General features: G+C 41.4%; 1 protein-coding gene across 1 annotated transcript; it reads right to left on the bottom strand.

Moving 5' to 3' along the window:
- Nucleotides 1-3,667: 3,667 nt before the first annotated feature.
- Nucleotides 3,668-8,953, bottom strand: slc16a13 (solute carrier family 16 member 13). Its single transcript, XM_084924149.1, has 5 exons — nt 7,441-8,953; nt 7,044-7,187; nt 5,505-5,761; nt 4,795-5,323; nt 3,668-4,198 (listed from the first exon to the last, which is right to left on the bottom strand). The coding sequence occupies exons 1-5, from the start codon at nt 7,760-7,762 to the stop codon at nt 3,945-3,947; spliced, it is 1,506 nt and encodes a 501-aa protein (XP_084780275.1). The 5' UTR covers nt 7,763-8,953; the 3' UTR covers nt 3,668-3,944.
- Nucleotides 8,954-13,496: the final 4,543 nt, after the last annotated feature.

Below are 13,496 nucleotides of genomic sequence, written 5' to 3'. Positions count from 1 at the left end.
GGTGCTCACAGATGGAGCTGCTGTGCTTAAGAGCATCAGTATTGGGTATGTCTGCTTTCTGTGACATTGTATTAAACCAAGAGTAGAAAAAAACATGCCTGCAACAGAGTGTATAGAGCAGTCTGAAGTGTGTATAGACAGTAACCAGCCACTTAAGTAGGTATAGCTGATCAACTGCTTATTAGCACAAATATCTAGTCAGCCAATCACATGGCAGCATCTCAGTGCATTTAAGGATGTAAAACAGGGTAAAGGCGACCCGCTGAAGTTCAAACTGAGCATCAGAATGAAGAGGATTGAAGTGACTGAATGTGGCATGGTGGTTGGTCAGAGCATTTCAGAAACTGCTGATCTGGAAAAAATGATGAAATATCCAGTGAGCAGCAGTTCGCTGGTGGAAAACGTCTTGCTGATATTTGAGGTCAGAAGAGAATGGCCAGACTGGTTTAAGGTGATAGAAATGCAACAGTAGCTCAAATAAACGCGTTAAAATCAAAGTATGCAGAAAACCATTTCCAAAATTGAAGCAGAGGCAGCAGAAGACCACATCAAATATCACTCGTGTCAAGTAAGAACAGGAAGCTGAAGCTATCATCACAGACTCACTAAAACGGGACAATAAAAGATTGGAAACAGTTGTCTGCACTGATGACTGTTTCAGCTCATTCCAGATTGTTCAGATGGCAGGGTCAGAATGTGGTGTAAGCAGCATGAAAGCATGGATCTATCCACAAAAAATGGTCAAGCCGGTGGTGTAATAATGTGGGGGATATTTTCTTGGGCCCCTTTGTACAAGCAGAGCATAATTTACTCAAATATCCTCCACACTCACCTGATCTCAATCCAGTACAGGGCCTTTGGGATGTGATGGGACAGAAGAATAAATGAGAGAAAAATGGAGTCAGACCCAGCACTAGCAGCGAGTACGCAGCCATCTTTAAAATAAGCACACAACATAGTGACAGTATATGAGAGAAAATAAAGAAAAGCATAAGAGGTTCCCTTTAACCTCCTAGGACCTGGCGTCCACATATGTGGACATCACATTTTGGGTTATTTAGACCAAAATACTCAATGTTGCTCTACAAGGGCCTGATATCCACTTACAAGGACATTATTCTGCTACTGTTCTATCGAAATTTTAAACAAATATCCTCATATGTGGCTCTCATTTTTCTTAGAAACAAATTAGGTTAAAAAAAAATCTGGTAATTCTTTGTTTTTACATTCATCAGGTCCCAATCAGCCCAAATATCAAAGAGAAATTAAAAATGCATGCCGAGTACGGGTCTTAGGAGGTTAAAGAAGATGAATACAGTTTGTATCTCTGTCAAAAGCCCAGCAGAGGGCGGCATCATCCTGCAGCCGTTTTAGATGAAAACAATCTCTGTGAAGATCTGTTTGATAAGGAAAAGACTGAAATAAACCGAAAGAAAATACATGTTTGCTTTAAAAATAATAATAAAGAAGACAATCACTGACAGTTTGCAGGTAACTGACGAGGTAAATTTACTCCAGAGTCACAGACTGTAAAGGAAGAACACACTAAGAAGAAGCTGTTCAGCACAGACCACCTGCTTTTTGCATTGCAACACCTTTAAAGTGAGTGTGCTAATGATCAGCAGGTCACAGTGATCCAGTCATGCTCTTCTTTCAAACATGGCAACCATCCAGCTGCTCTCCAAACCAAACACGTCTGGTTTACAAAGCCTGCTCTAGTTTACGGTCAGCAAAAGTACAAAGTGCTCGAGGAAAAAAGGTGACGGCGTCATCAGGAAAACGCAACTGAGAAAACACAGTCTTGTGTTCCTGCTGTGCAACAAAACGCAGCGGTGGGAAGAGGAATTCCTGAGGTTCAGAGTCGACACCAGCAGCTCATTTAGCCGAGCTCATAATAAGTCAGTGTTAACAGGACAGGACATGCTGCGGTTTTTATATCCAAACATCTGCTTCAACAGATTACAACCATAAATCAGGCATTTGCAGGCAGCAGTAAATCATCATCAGCGTAGACCTGAAAAACAGCCACTGCAGTCGTTAAATTTGTTCTCCTAATTTTGGAGCGTGTATGTGTGTTTAACACGCCTTTAAATTTGAAGCATCATAACCAGTCAGCATCTAATAAACAAATTATTTTACCCAGACCAGCTGACACTGTGGTTTACCTCATCTTTGAGCCAGCAGAGGCTCACAAATGATTGTGAGATATTGTATGTCTGAAGAACTTTAAAAATGTAACCCTTTAAAGCTTAAACCACAAAGTAATCGCTAGAAAATTCTTATATTTTTTTTGAAAACCGAGAGCTTATTGAACCTTACGAAACGCTTTAATTAATGAAATACAAAATTTGTACTATAGTTGCTACATTTGGCATTTTTTGCATCTTATAGGTTAAAAATCTACTGTGCAATTTAATTAAGCTTTTAATGATGATGACAACGATATAGAAGTGTTACAAACTCATACATCAGCTCATGTGTGATACACTTGGCATGACAGGGTTAAGAACATAAAAAGTCCAAAAAACACATGTATTGTAGCGTTTTACTTTCCATTAGTTTTACCTGATTTTTTCATATCCTATTCAATGAACTGAAATTTAATTTCTTGTTTAAAAATGTTATTTTAGTTTTTTTAAAATCAGTTTCAGAATAATTTTTAGACTCCAGCCTTAATGTGGAGGCTGCTTCTCAGACTGAAGTCATGCAAGTTTTTGCCATGCATAGGTTTAGTATTAATTAACTATAATAACCTTGAAAAAGCTTTCACAGGACCTGTCAGTAACTCGACCAAAACCAGTGTGCCACTGGTGTTAAGCTCAATTTACTTGGTTTCTCCGAGTTAAAACATTGTCACGTGCAGATCAGGTCAGAGAGCTAATGTTTCACACATTAGTCCTGTCATGCCAAGCTAGTAAAAGTGTATGCAGTGATGGGGCGAAAAAAAAGAAAAAAGAGACTCACTTTATGGAGGGTATCTACACCAAAGAAATAAATGAGGAGAGCACTCGACCATCCGTGTATAACACAAATTCAGGTAAAGTTCAGGTGAAGGAATTTCACCTGCTCTAATGTAAACCAAAGTGACGACAGATGCTCTGCAGAGGAAACAACCCCATTAAAAAAAAAAAAAAAAAAAAGGGACCACTGCTCGCTCCCTCCTGACTTTTCTCTAGTGTTGCTTTTTGCTTCGGTTCTTATCATAAATTAGGTCATTTTTGTAGCTCTGGCAGTGCTCGCCTTCAGCTCTCCTCAAGTAACAGCCTGTCTCCTGGTATCTCCCTTCAGACTGTGCTGGGGGACTCTGCAAACCTGTGGAAGCTGAACTGGCTGCAGGTGCACACTCGTTCTACCAACAATGACACGAGCAAAAAAAATCGGTCAGGAGGGAAAATGAGAGCATGATTTCATTTGTATTAAAGCAGGTGAAATGGACTCATGGATGCTTCTTGACAGCACGGGACGTCGGTCGTTGTTACTCAACTGAGCTGTGATGATCAAGCATTTGCTTAATTTTCGAGCTGTGCCACATTCAAAGAATGTGTGTGCAAATATAAAAGATCCTGGCCAGTCTTCGGCAGAAAAATCAGACTCAGGTTTTATGTTCACATGAACAAAAAAAAAAAAAAAAAAAAAAAAAAATTGATTAATTAAAAAAAACAGCACCTCACTTTGCATGTCACATGTCAAAAACAGTCCCGTGAATTATTTAAAAAATGTCCAGTTTCCTTTAAGGCAGAAGGTTCTGGCTCCAGCGTTAAACGGAGGTTTGTATTTGTAACAGAGCGAGGAGCTCGCCGCTCCCTTACAGCTGCTACGAGTTTCACAGGAAGCTTCATCTTTCACTGAGTCTCTGAGGTATGACATGAATACATCGTTGCTCACGGAGGTGTGCAACAGGATGCATTTTGATTGTGTGCTCAGAATGTGCAAGGCTCTATCTACTAACAGAGTTTTGGGTTTGCTGGATCATTCGACTCCACTGTGTGTTTTTTGTCAGAGGGCGAACTATTCATCTGCTCCAGCTCTAAATCCAAAACTTTCTCTTTGGCATCGAGGGAACGTCTTTGAGGAGGCGGTGGATCAGTACAGGAGAAAAAGCGAGGCAGGGTGGTCATGGTCAGCATACCGAGGAGGAGGAAGGAGCCGGCCACCACGAAGGAGGCGATGTAGTTTCCTGTGACGTCCTTCAGGAATCCTGAAAGAAAACCTGGATATTACTTGAAATGTAAGAAACCGTAAAACTGAGAATGAGATGATGAAAGACTGAGGGATAAACTGAAGTGCACAATATCGGCCTCATGTCGATGAAGGAAAACACTGCAGTGTTTAAAAAAGATGAAGCCCTGATAAAGCTCTGCAAAATCGCACGTTTAATCATTGAATACTAGTAAAAAAGAAGCCTTGTAGGGTAAAATAAGAGCTTCTGAACAGCTCATTCATTTTTCTACCTTGAGGTGCCACGTGCCACTGAGGTGACGCAGCTCGCACGTCCAGTGATGATTTTTAAAAGTGAAAGTCGGATCGGCTTCACAAAACTTGATTTTTGCTCTCTGCACAGGTTTGAGGTTAACAGTAAAATGCCACAAAGTGATCTAAAAATAGCAGGTGTGCAGACAAGGTGTCTGCCTTTTATAAGAGCAGTTATCCAAGCTTATGACAGCACCTCATTCAGTGTGTTGTATTTTGGGCTGATTTAGGTCACTTTAGATAGATTCTTTTCAAACTAAAGCTACAATGGAGTCGTTTTTGTTATAAGCTGGCTTTATCTCGGCAGCTTTAACGCACACCTACCTGACAAAGGAGTCCCCAGAAGTCCAGCACCACTCTCGATGAGCTGCAGCAGTCCGAGTGCCCCCATCGTGCGCTCCACGCCCACAATCATGGGCACCACCGCAAAAACAACGGAGGTCAAAGCCCCAGAGCAGAAGCCATAAAGCAGGCTGATCACCATCAGAGCGGCGTAGGAGCCAGACATGGAGCTCACTGGCAGCAGCATGATAAACACTCCTGCTAGGCCTGTCCACAAGGTCAGTAAATGAACAACCCGAAAGTGGCCCAGGTCGGAGAACCAGCCCGACACTACGCGCCCCAAAATGTCCGAAGCACCTGCAGCTGACATAACGAAGGCAGCTTGGTACTCTGAGAAGCCAACTTGGCGACTGTGGGCCACCAGGTGGAAGTAAGGCACGAAGTAGCCGACGTTAAACAGAGTAACGCCCAAAGTGTAAGTGAGATAGGGCCTCTCAGTCAGCAGGGACAGCTCCAGGTAAGAGGCGATGCGCCGCAGCATGGACGCACATGACTTTGTCTCTGAATCCACCTGCAGGAGAGGAAACAAGGAAAGTCTGAGCTTTATCGTTACATATCGCTCCAAAGTCAGTGAGCAAGAAACTTTACTCTTCTGTCCTGATGGTTATGACAGAGAACATTATGATATTCCTCTCTGAGAGAGACGTTTTTACTTAAACCAGACCACTGCCTTGCTCCTCCTTCTGTTCTACCTTTGCCGGTGCTTTAGAGCGCTGCTGCGGACGGATCAGCGCCCCGCAGGGTACAATGTTGAGGCTGAGAGCCCCCAGGATCAGCAGGGCCCCTCGCCAGGCGTACGTCTCCACCAGCAGCTGAAAGAGCGGGTTGAAAGCGAAGGAGGAGAGGCCGATGCTGGAGAACCCCAGTCCCAGAGCCAGGGCACGCCGGCGAGTGAAATTAGCCATGACTGTGGCCACCATGGGAGTGAAGACCATCCCCCATCCAAAACCTGGAGCACAAAGCGAGCAAAGTGAGAGGCAAGCGAGCAGTTCACTACTTTACGAGTTAATCGGTTAACTGTTAAAACCCTCTTTAAAAAAAAAAAAAAAAAAAAAATCCTACTTTCGGTCAGTAAATGTTACAAAGCTGTAAGACAACCTCAGGCTCCACAGATGGGAGACCCAACTTAACATATTGTAAATGTGAAATAAAATAAATAAAAATGTCTCTCTGACGCATCAACTGACTTGGAAAACAAAAATCAATTTTTTGCGCTCTTCCTATGATGAGTACGGGAAACTGGGTGGATGCACTATCATATCAAATGAGCGTGAACACCACAACACGAGTAGAAGAACACTGACAAACTGTACAAGGTAAATAGTACAAAAAAAATACCACTGATGTATGCAGTACACGGTGTGTGTACAAAACATCTTGAAGCACCAAACTTAAAGCAGATCTGTTGGTGACGGTGTAGTGAGGGGGGGCAGTTAGCTCATGGCATGCATAGAAGCAGCAATAACTGAAAACAACTACACTCTGCAGCTTAACAAGAGTGTAGTTGCACCTGTGTGAGTGACTCATGCCTGAAATACACCTGCTGCTCATCTGTGATGTCACGTCTCAGATGCAGTTTTGTGCTTTTTGTCACACGGCTTGAAATGAGTTCAGCAGTGCAGCGTGTTCATTTTGAACATTTACCTGTGTCTGAGTCATTCTGACTTGTATTTTGTCTTTTTGTGAATTATTATTAATCTCTGGCTCTCTTCCACAGCATGGTTTTGTTCCGTCTCCCTCCCCTCCCCCCCAGCCAAGCAAAGCAGATGGGTGTCCCTCCTTCAGCCTCGTTCTGTGGGAGGTTTCTTCCTTTTTAAAGGGTTTTTTCCTTCCTACTGTCGCAAAGTGCTTGCTCATAGGGGATCATCTGATTGTTGGGGTTTTCTCTCTATTGTTGTAGGGTCTTTACATTCAAAATAAAGCACCTTGGGAAAACTGTTGTTGTGATTTGGTGCTGTATAAATAAAGTAGAACTGAACGGAATGGAATCTTGTTTCTGCACGATGTGCAGAAGTCATCTTTCTTTAAAAAGTGAGTTTAATTATGACTGCTAGCTCTGAATTAAGTATTTTTAACATTTTTACCGTAACATTGTGACATCCAGTTAACCCTAACTGTAAGTTAAAGTTGAAAGTGCTACAGCTGTGTACCAATGCTTTTCACTGGATGTGCCAAAAAACAGGAGCTAAAGCCTGCTAAAACTGGTGGTTTAAGACTCTAATACATGTTACCTGAAATTACTCCCATCGTGAGGTAGAGGTGTACGAGACAGGTGGACTGCGAGGCAAGTGTGAGGCCGAGCCCGGCCAGAAAGCCTCCCGTCATCACCACCACCCTGGGATTGTAAGCATTACACAGTGCAGCGGCCAGTGGACCTGCAGAACAAGCAAACACATTTACATCATTTATTTATAACTATATCAACCTTTTCCCCCCTTTAGAAGATTTAAGGTTGAAAGACCTTAATCCAAACAGGGTCACATATGCATCCTGTAGTAGTCTGTATTTACCCTTTAGTCTCACCATAAGTGTGTTAATGCATTAAGAAAGAAAAATAATTACTGTACAGTTGTCACCTGTAATACTACAAACTGCACACTCACACTTCCACAAACATCAATGACTCACTGAAGAACTGCTGAGCTGCCAGGCCGGTGGACGAGATCCAGGATATGGCCTGGGCGCTCTCCTCGAAGTACTGAACGAACTCCACAAAGAAGATGCCCAGGCTCCGCATCAGGCCGAACACGAGGCTCGAGCTGACAAACATGGCTACAACCAGCACCCAGCCCCAGCCTCCATCCGGGCCCTCGGCCTCATCGCTCTGGCTCTGTGATTTGGACTTTATGTTGGTCATTTCCAAAGGAGAGTTATCTGAAATGCAGGTGAGGAGAACAATGAACGAGTGCAGAACAAGTCTCAGATCCTGTCTGAGATTCTCAAAAGCCATAATTGATTAACTTCCCACAGGCCAATAAATGCTCTGGTTGACCCATGCATGTGTGACTCTGCTGCTAAACAAGCAGGTCTTCATTTGACAAGAAAATATAGGTGAGAGGTGACAGTAACCGCTGAAGTGTTCATGCATCAGCTCTGATCAAATATTTACACGCTCACTAGTTTTGATCAATGATAAATCATATTTCACTGCCAGAGGGGAACATGGTGCAAGTCTGAGTGTGTCAAGATAACTCAGAGTTTAACGGTGTCACATCTCTTTATAAATTATGAATGATTTACAAAGCCAGAATCAGCTCTGTTTATTTATTCTAACCATAAATTACGATGTTATGTTTGACTTTGACTTATCAGCTGACCTAAATCTGGGTCATACTCGTTAAACATTCACAGCTATAACACGTCATAAAATGGGTAATAGTCACTCTGCACAACTGTCTTGACACAGACTTACATACAAGTTAAACAGAGGCTTTTATTCATGATCAGTGACAAGTATTGTTAACAATCTTCACACTATGAACACAGTGTCAAACACAATGAATAAAAAGGTAACTTGCAGAGTATTACCAAGGGTAAATACATATCTGTAAAGTATCAGTATCTCTTTAACTTTATGAAGAAAAGCTCATGAGCCACTACAGCCATCGTGATGCTGTTAATGACTTTCTATGATGTGTTATTTCCCACATTTCCACTTTCGTTTTTCTGGTTTCTGTTGAGCTGTCAGCCATTTATCTTGCTGAAAACTACTTCCTCTTCCACGTGAGTCATCAGCTCACACATATATATGCAAAATCTCCCTCACACCCCAAGACTGCACTCTTCCACATGGAGCTCTGACGTCGAGATGTTGTTCCTGATCTCAAATCTCCCATTTTTAAGTAAGATCATTGAAAAAGCAGTTTCTCGACAGCTCAATTACTTCTTAAAACAGAATAACTGCTATGATGCCTTCCAGTCAGGTTTTAGACAGAACCACAGCACTGAAACCGCTCTGACCAAAGTGTTTAATGACATACAGGGAGTGCAGAATTATTAGGCAAGTTGTATTTTTGAGGAATAATTTTATTATTGAACAACAAACATGTTCTCAATGAACCCAAAAAACTCATTAATATCAAAGCTGAATGTTTTTGGAAGTAGTTTTTAGTTTGTTTTTAGTTTTAGCTATTTTAGGGGGATATCTGTGTGTGCAGGTGACTATTACTGTGCATAATTATTAGGCAACTTAACAAAAAACAAATATATACCCATTTCAATCATTTATTTTTACCAGTGAAACCAATATAACATCTCCACATTCACAAATATACATTTCTGACATTCAAAAACAAAACAAAAACAAATCAGCGACCAATATAGCCACCTTTCTTTGCAAGGACACTCAAAAGCCTGCCATCCATGGATTCTGTCAGTGTTTTGATCTGTTCACCATCAACATTGCGTGCAGCAGCAACCACAGCCTCCCAGACACTGTTCAGAGAGGTGTACTGTTTTCCCTCCTTGTAAATCTCACATTTGATGATGGACCACAGGTTCTCAATGGGGTCCAGATCAGGTGAACAAGGTGGCCATGTCATTAGTTTTTCTTCTTTTATACCCTTTCTTGCCAGCCACGCTGTGGAGTACTTGGACGCGTGTGATGGAGCATTGTCCTGCATGAAAATCATGTTTTTCTTGAAGGATGCAGACTTCTTCCTGTACCACTGCTTGAAGAAGGTGTCTTCCAGAAACTGGCAGTAGGACTGGGAGTTGAGCTTGACTCCATCCTCAACCCGAAAAGGCCCCACAAGCTCATCTTTGATGATACCAGCCCAAACCAGTACTCCACCTCCACCTTGCTGGCGTCTGAGTCAGACTGGAGCTCTCTGCCCTTTACCAATCCAGCCACGGGCCCATCCATCTGGCCCATCAAGACTCACTCTCATTTCATCAGTCCATAAAACCTTAGAAAAATCAGCCTTGAGATATTTCTTGGCCCAGTCTTGACGTTTCAGCTTGTGTGTCTTGTTCAGTGGTGGTCGTCTTTCAGCCTTTCTTACCTTGGCCATGTCTCTGAGTATTGCACACCTTGTGCTTTTGGGCACTCCAGTGATGTTGCAGCTCTGAAATATGGCCAAACTGGTGGCAAGTGGCATCTTGGCAGCTGCACGCTTGACTTTTCTCAGTTCATGGGCAGTTATTTTGCGCCTTGGTTTTTCCACACGCTTCTTGCGACCCTGTTGACTATTTTGAATGAAACGCTTGATTGTTCGATGATCACGCTTCAGAAGCTTTGCAATTTTGAGACTGCTGCATCCCTCTGCAAGATATCTCACTATTTTTGACTTTTCTGAGCCTGTCAAGTCCTTCTTTTGACCCATTTTGCCAAAGGAAAGGAAGTTGCCTAATAATTATGCACACCTGATATAGGGTGTTGATGTCATTAGACCACACCCCTTCTCATTACAGAGATGCACATCACCTAATATGCTTAATTGGTAGTAGGCTTTCGAGCCTATACAGCTTGGAGTACGACAACATGCATGAAGAGGATGATGTGGACAAAATACTCATTTGCCTAATAATTCTGCACTCCCTGTATGTCTGAATACAGACAGTGGAACAATGTCAGTCTTAGTTTTACTGGATCTCAGTGCAGCATTTGATACAGTTGACCACAACATATTACTCAAACGACTGGAGAACTGGGCAGGTCTTTCAGGAACTGTACTAAACTGGTTCAAAACATACTTAGAAAACAGGAAATACTTTGTATCAATAGGTAACTTCACATCTGAGCAGACAAGTATCACATGTGGAGTTCCCCAAGGTTCCATCTTGGGACCCCTTCTGTTTAACATTTACATGCTCCCACTGGCACAGATTATAAAGAACAACAAAATAAACTATCATAGCTATGCAGATGACACACAAATATATATCACAATGTCACCAGGAGACCGAGGCACTGTACAGGCTCTTGGTAAATGCATTGAGGAAATTAATGACTGGTTGTGCCACAATTTTCTCCAGCTAAACAAAAACAAAACTAAAGTAATAGTCTTTGGTGCCAAAGAAAAATGATTACAGGTCACCAGAGAACTTCAACCTATACACCTAAAAACCACCAACCAGGCGAGAAATTTGGGTGTAGTGATGGATGCAGACCTAAACTTAGAAAAACACATTAAGACAATAACAAAATCAGCTTACTATCACCTCAAGAATATTTCAAGGATAAAAGATCTGATGTCTCAACAGGACCTGGAAAAACTAGTCTATGCATTCATCTTTAGTAGGCTTGATTACTGTAACAACATCTTTACAGGTCTACTGAAAAAATCAGTCAGACAACTACAGCTCATTCAGAACTCTGCTGCTCGAGTCCTCACTAAGACCAAAAAAGTGGACCACATCAGTCCAGCTCTGAGGTCTTTGCACTGGCTGCCTGTCCGTCAGAGGATAGACTTTAAAGTTCTGATGCTGGTCTATAAAGCTCTGAATGGTTTAGGACCAAAATACATCAGTGACCTCCTGACCCAGTATGAACCTTCCAGATCCCTCAGGTCATCTGGATCCGGTTTTTTATCAGTTCCCAGAGTCAGAACCAGACACGGAGAAGCTGCATTCAGCTTTTATGCTCCATATATCTGGAACAAACTCCCAGAAAGCCTCAGATCAGCTGAAACACTCAGTTTATTTAAATCCAGGTTGAAGACTCACCTTGTCTCAGCTGCATTTGAATAAAACACCAAATCCACACTTTTAAGCTTAAATTTCAAAACTTACATTTTAACTACTGATTTTATCTACTGTTTTTTATAATCAATTTTAAATCATGCTTTTTATTTGTTTTTGTTTTTTAATGTCTCTGTAAAGCACTTTGAATCACCGTGTTGTTGAATTGTGCTATATAAATAAACTTGCCTTGCCTTATGTGCTCTTTCTTCTTGATGTTGCCGTCCACTGGGGATTGCCCGGCTATCACAACTGTGGTTTTCTGTTCCTTGTCACACACCGCTATGGTTATATGGTTGGTTTACCAGCAGCTGCTCGTCTGCCTGGAACTGGCAGTCCCACAGGAGCCCTGCTGTTCTCAACCAGCTTTAGTGGTTTCTCTCACCGTGGCAGTCTGCAGCTTGGGCCCTGCCGGCTGTGGCAGACTTCTCCCACTGTGGATTTGGTGTTTAGGGACACTTATGCTGACACGATAAGAGCCTCTGTGCCATCCTTTACGCCCTTTCGCACTTCATGCGGGAGCTTGAGCTTCTATGTTCCTCATCATGGTCTGTCTTTAGGCACCTGAGACACTTTTGAAGCAAGTAACCATGGGGAGCAGTCATCCTTTTTTGTGTGTGAGGTAAACAAGACAAACAAGACCAGTAAGGACAGGTCAACAGACAAACAGATAAGCAAACTGTGTGAAAATATCATTAAACTGAGTCCAGTGTACTCCGTTAACTATGCACAGTAAAGTATGTGTTGATTAAAAAAAGGTACATGAAATAATTTCATAGTCATGAAAACTATATAAACTATATATGCTAAAGAAATAACAAAAATAAACAAATAAAAAAATGCCCTGAAATACAATATTGTCCATGATGATGATAATAATAATAACATAAAATAATAATTATACCTCGTAATGACACTACTATAAGTAGTAAAAATACATGTATTAAGGGGAGGGGCAATTTTATTAAATTGTGATTTCCCTTTGAACCACTTTAAATTGTCAGCCCCAGAGCAAGCCAGCAAAAGGCATGTAGGGAGCTGATATCCCAGGGCACATCCCAATCACCCCCCAACTCAGACGCACCCATATCGGTACCATGTCTGCCCTGTTCTTTTGTTGTCATAATAAAAGCTTGTTATATTAGCTTGTTCAGTGGAGAAATTAGAATGATCCTTTTCTTTTGAGAAGTGTTCTATATAATTTTGGTTTGGATTATGATCTAGTTTATATAACTGATTATAGAAGGATTTGAAAACGTTGATGTCTTGGGGATTTTGAACTGGTTCTCCAGTTTAATTTTCACATTTATGCTGACTCCTGCTTTACTGCTATATTGGAAGCTGTCGTATTTAAGCTGTTTAATGATAAATTGTGTTTTTTTGTGGGTTAATACCTTCCACACAATGATCACGTTCCTGGATTGATGGGTGGGGGAGTAATATGTTTACTGTCTAGATGTGCGATTATTTATTCTCCAACTATCATCAAGTCCGTAAGAGTTCATATAATGGTTTATTATATATGTTGAATGTCAGAATCTGGAGTTGCTATTGGAATATGAATATATTTTAGGGGTGAAAAGTGTATTAAGATATCCATCTATTGTAGTAATTGTCGAGTCATTTATAAACAATTATCTTAATAAAAGAGAAAAAGCTATGAAACAAGGATAGGTCCACATTGTTGGGTCCATAAATGTTTGCAAGGGTATATGTTATATTGTGAATTGTTTGGTGGTGTATGTCGATGAGTAAATATGTAAATATGTCTATGTTGATTAGATTTAAGGTTTTGATGTGTATATCCATCAATTTAATGTGATTAAGAAAGAAAAACAAGTTATAACAATAAAAGGAGAGAAAGAGAAAGAAAGAAAAACATTAAAGAGAAGATTATGAGTTTCATCCAGCGTTTCATCCCTGACTGCAATCCCCTCTCCATCTTACTCGTAGATTTATCGTGCTGGAATTTGTACCAATGGGTTCGAGCTCATTCATATTGC

The sequence above is a fragment of the Perissodus microlepis genome, chromosome 3, assembly GCF_051167445.1.
Source record: "Perissodus microlepis isolate ML-2025 ecotype Zambia chromosome 3, ASM5116744v1, whole genome shotgun sequence".
Lineage (NCBI taxonomy): Eukaryota > Metazoa > Chordata > Actinopteri > Cichliformes > Cichlidae > Perissodus > Perissodus microlepis.
Note: the sequence above shows the minus strand (reverse complement) of the source record. Positions and strands in the feature narration are given on the sequence as shown.

Coding starts and splice junctions, on each gene's coding strand:
- slc16a13 (XM_084924149.1), bottom strand. CDS start 7,762: ATGGCTTTTGAGAATCTCAGACAGGATCTGAGACTTGTTCTGCACTCG. Junction 5,324..5,504: donor GCTCTAAAGCACCGGCAAAG/GTAGAACAGAAG, acceptor CCTCTCCTGCAG/GTGGATTCAGAGACAAAGTC. Junction 4,199..4,794: donor TCTGGGGACTCCTTTGTCAG/GTAGGTGTGCGT, acceptor GTTTTCTTTCAG/GATTCCTGAAGGACGTCACA.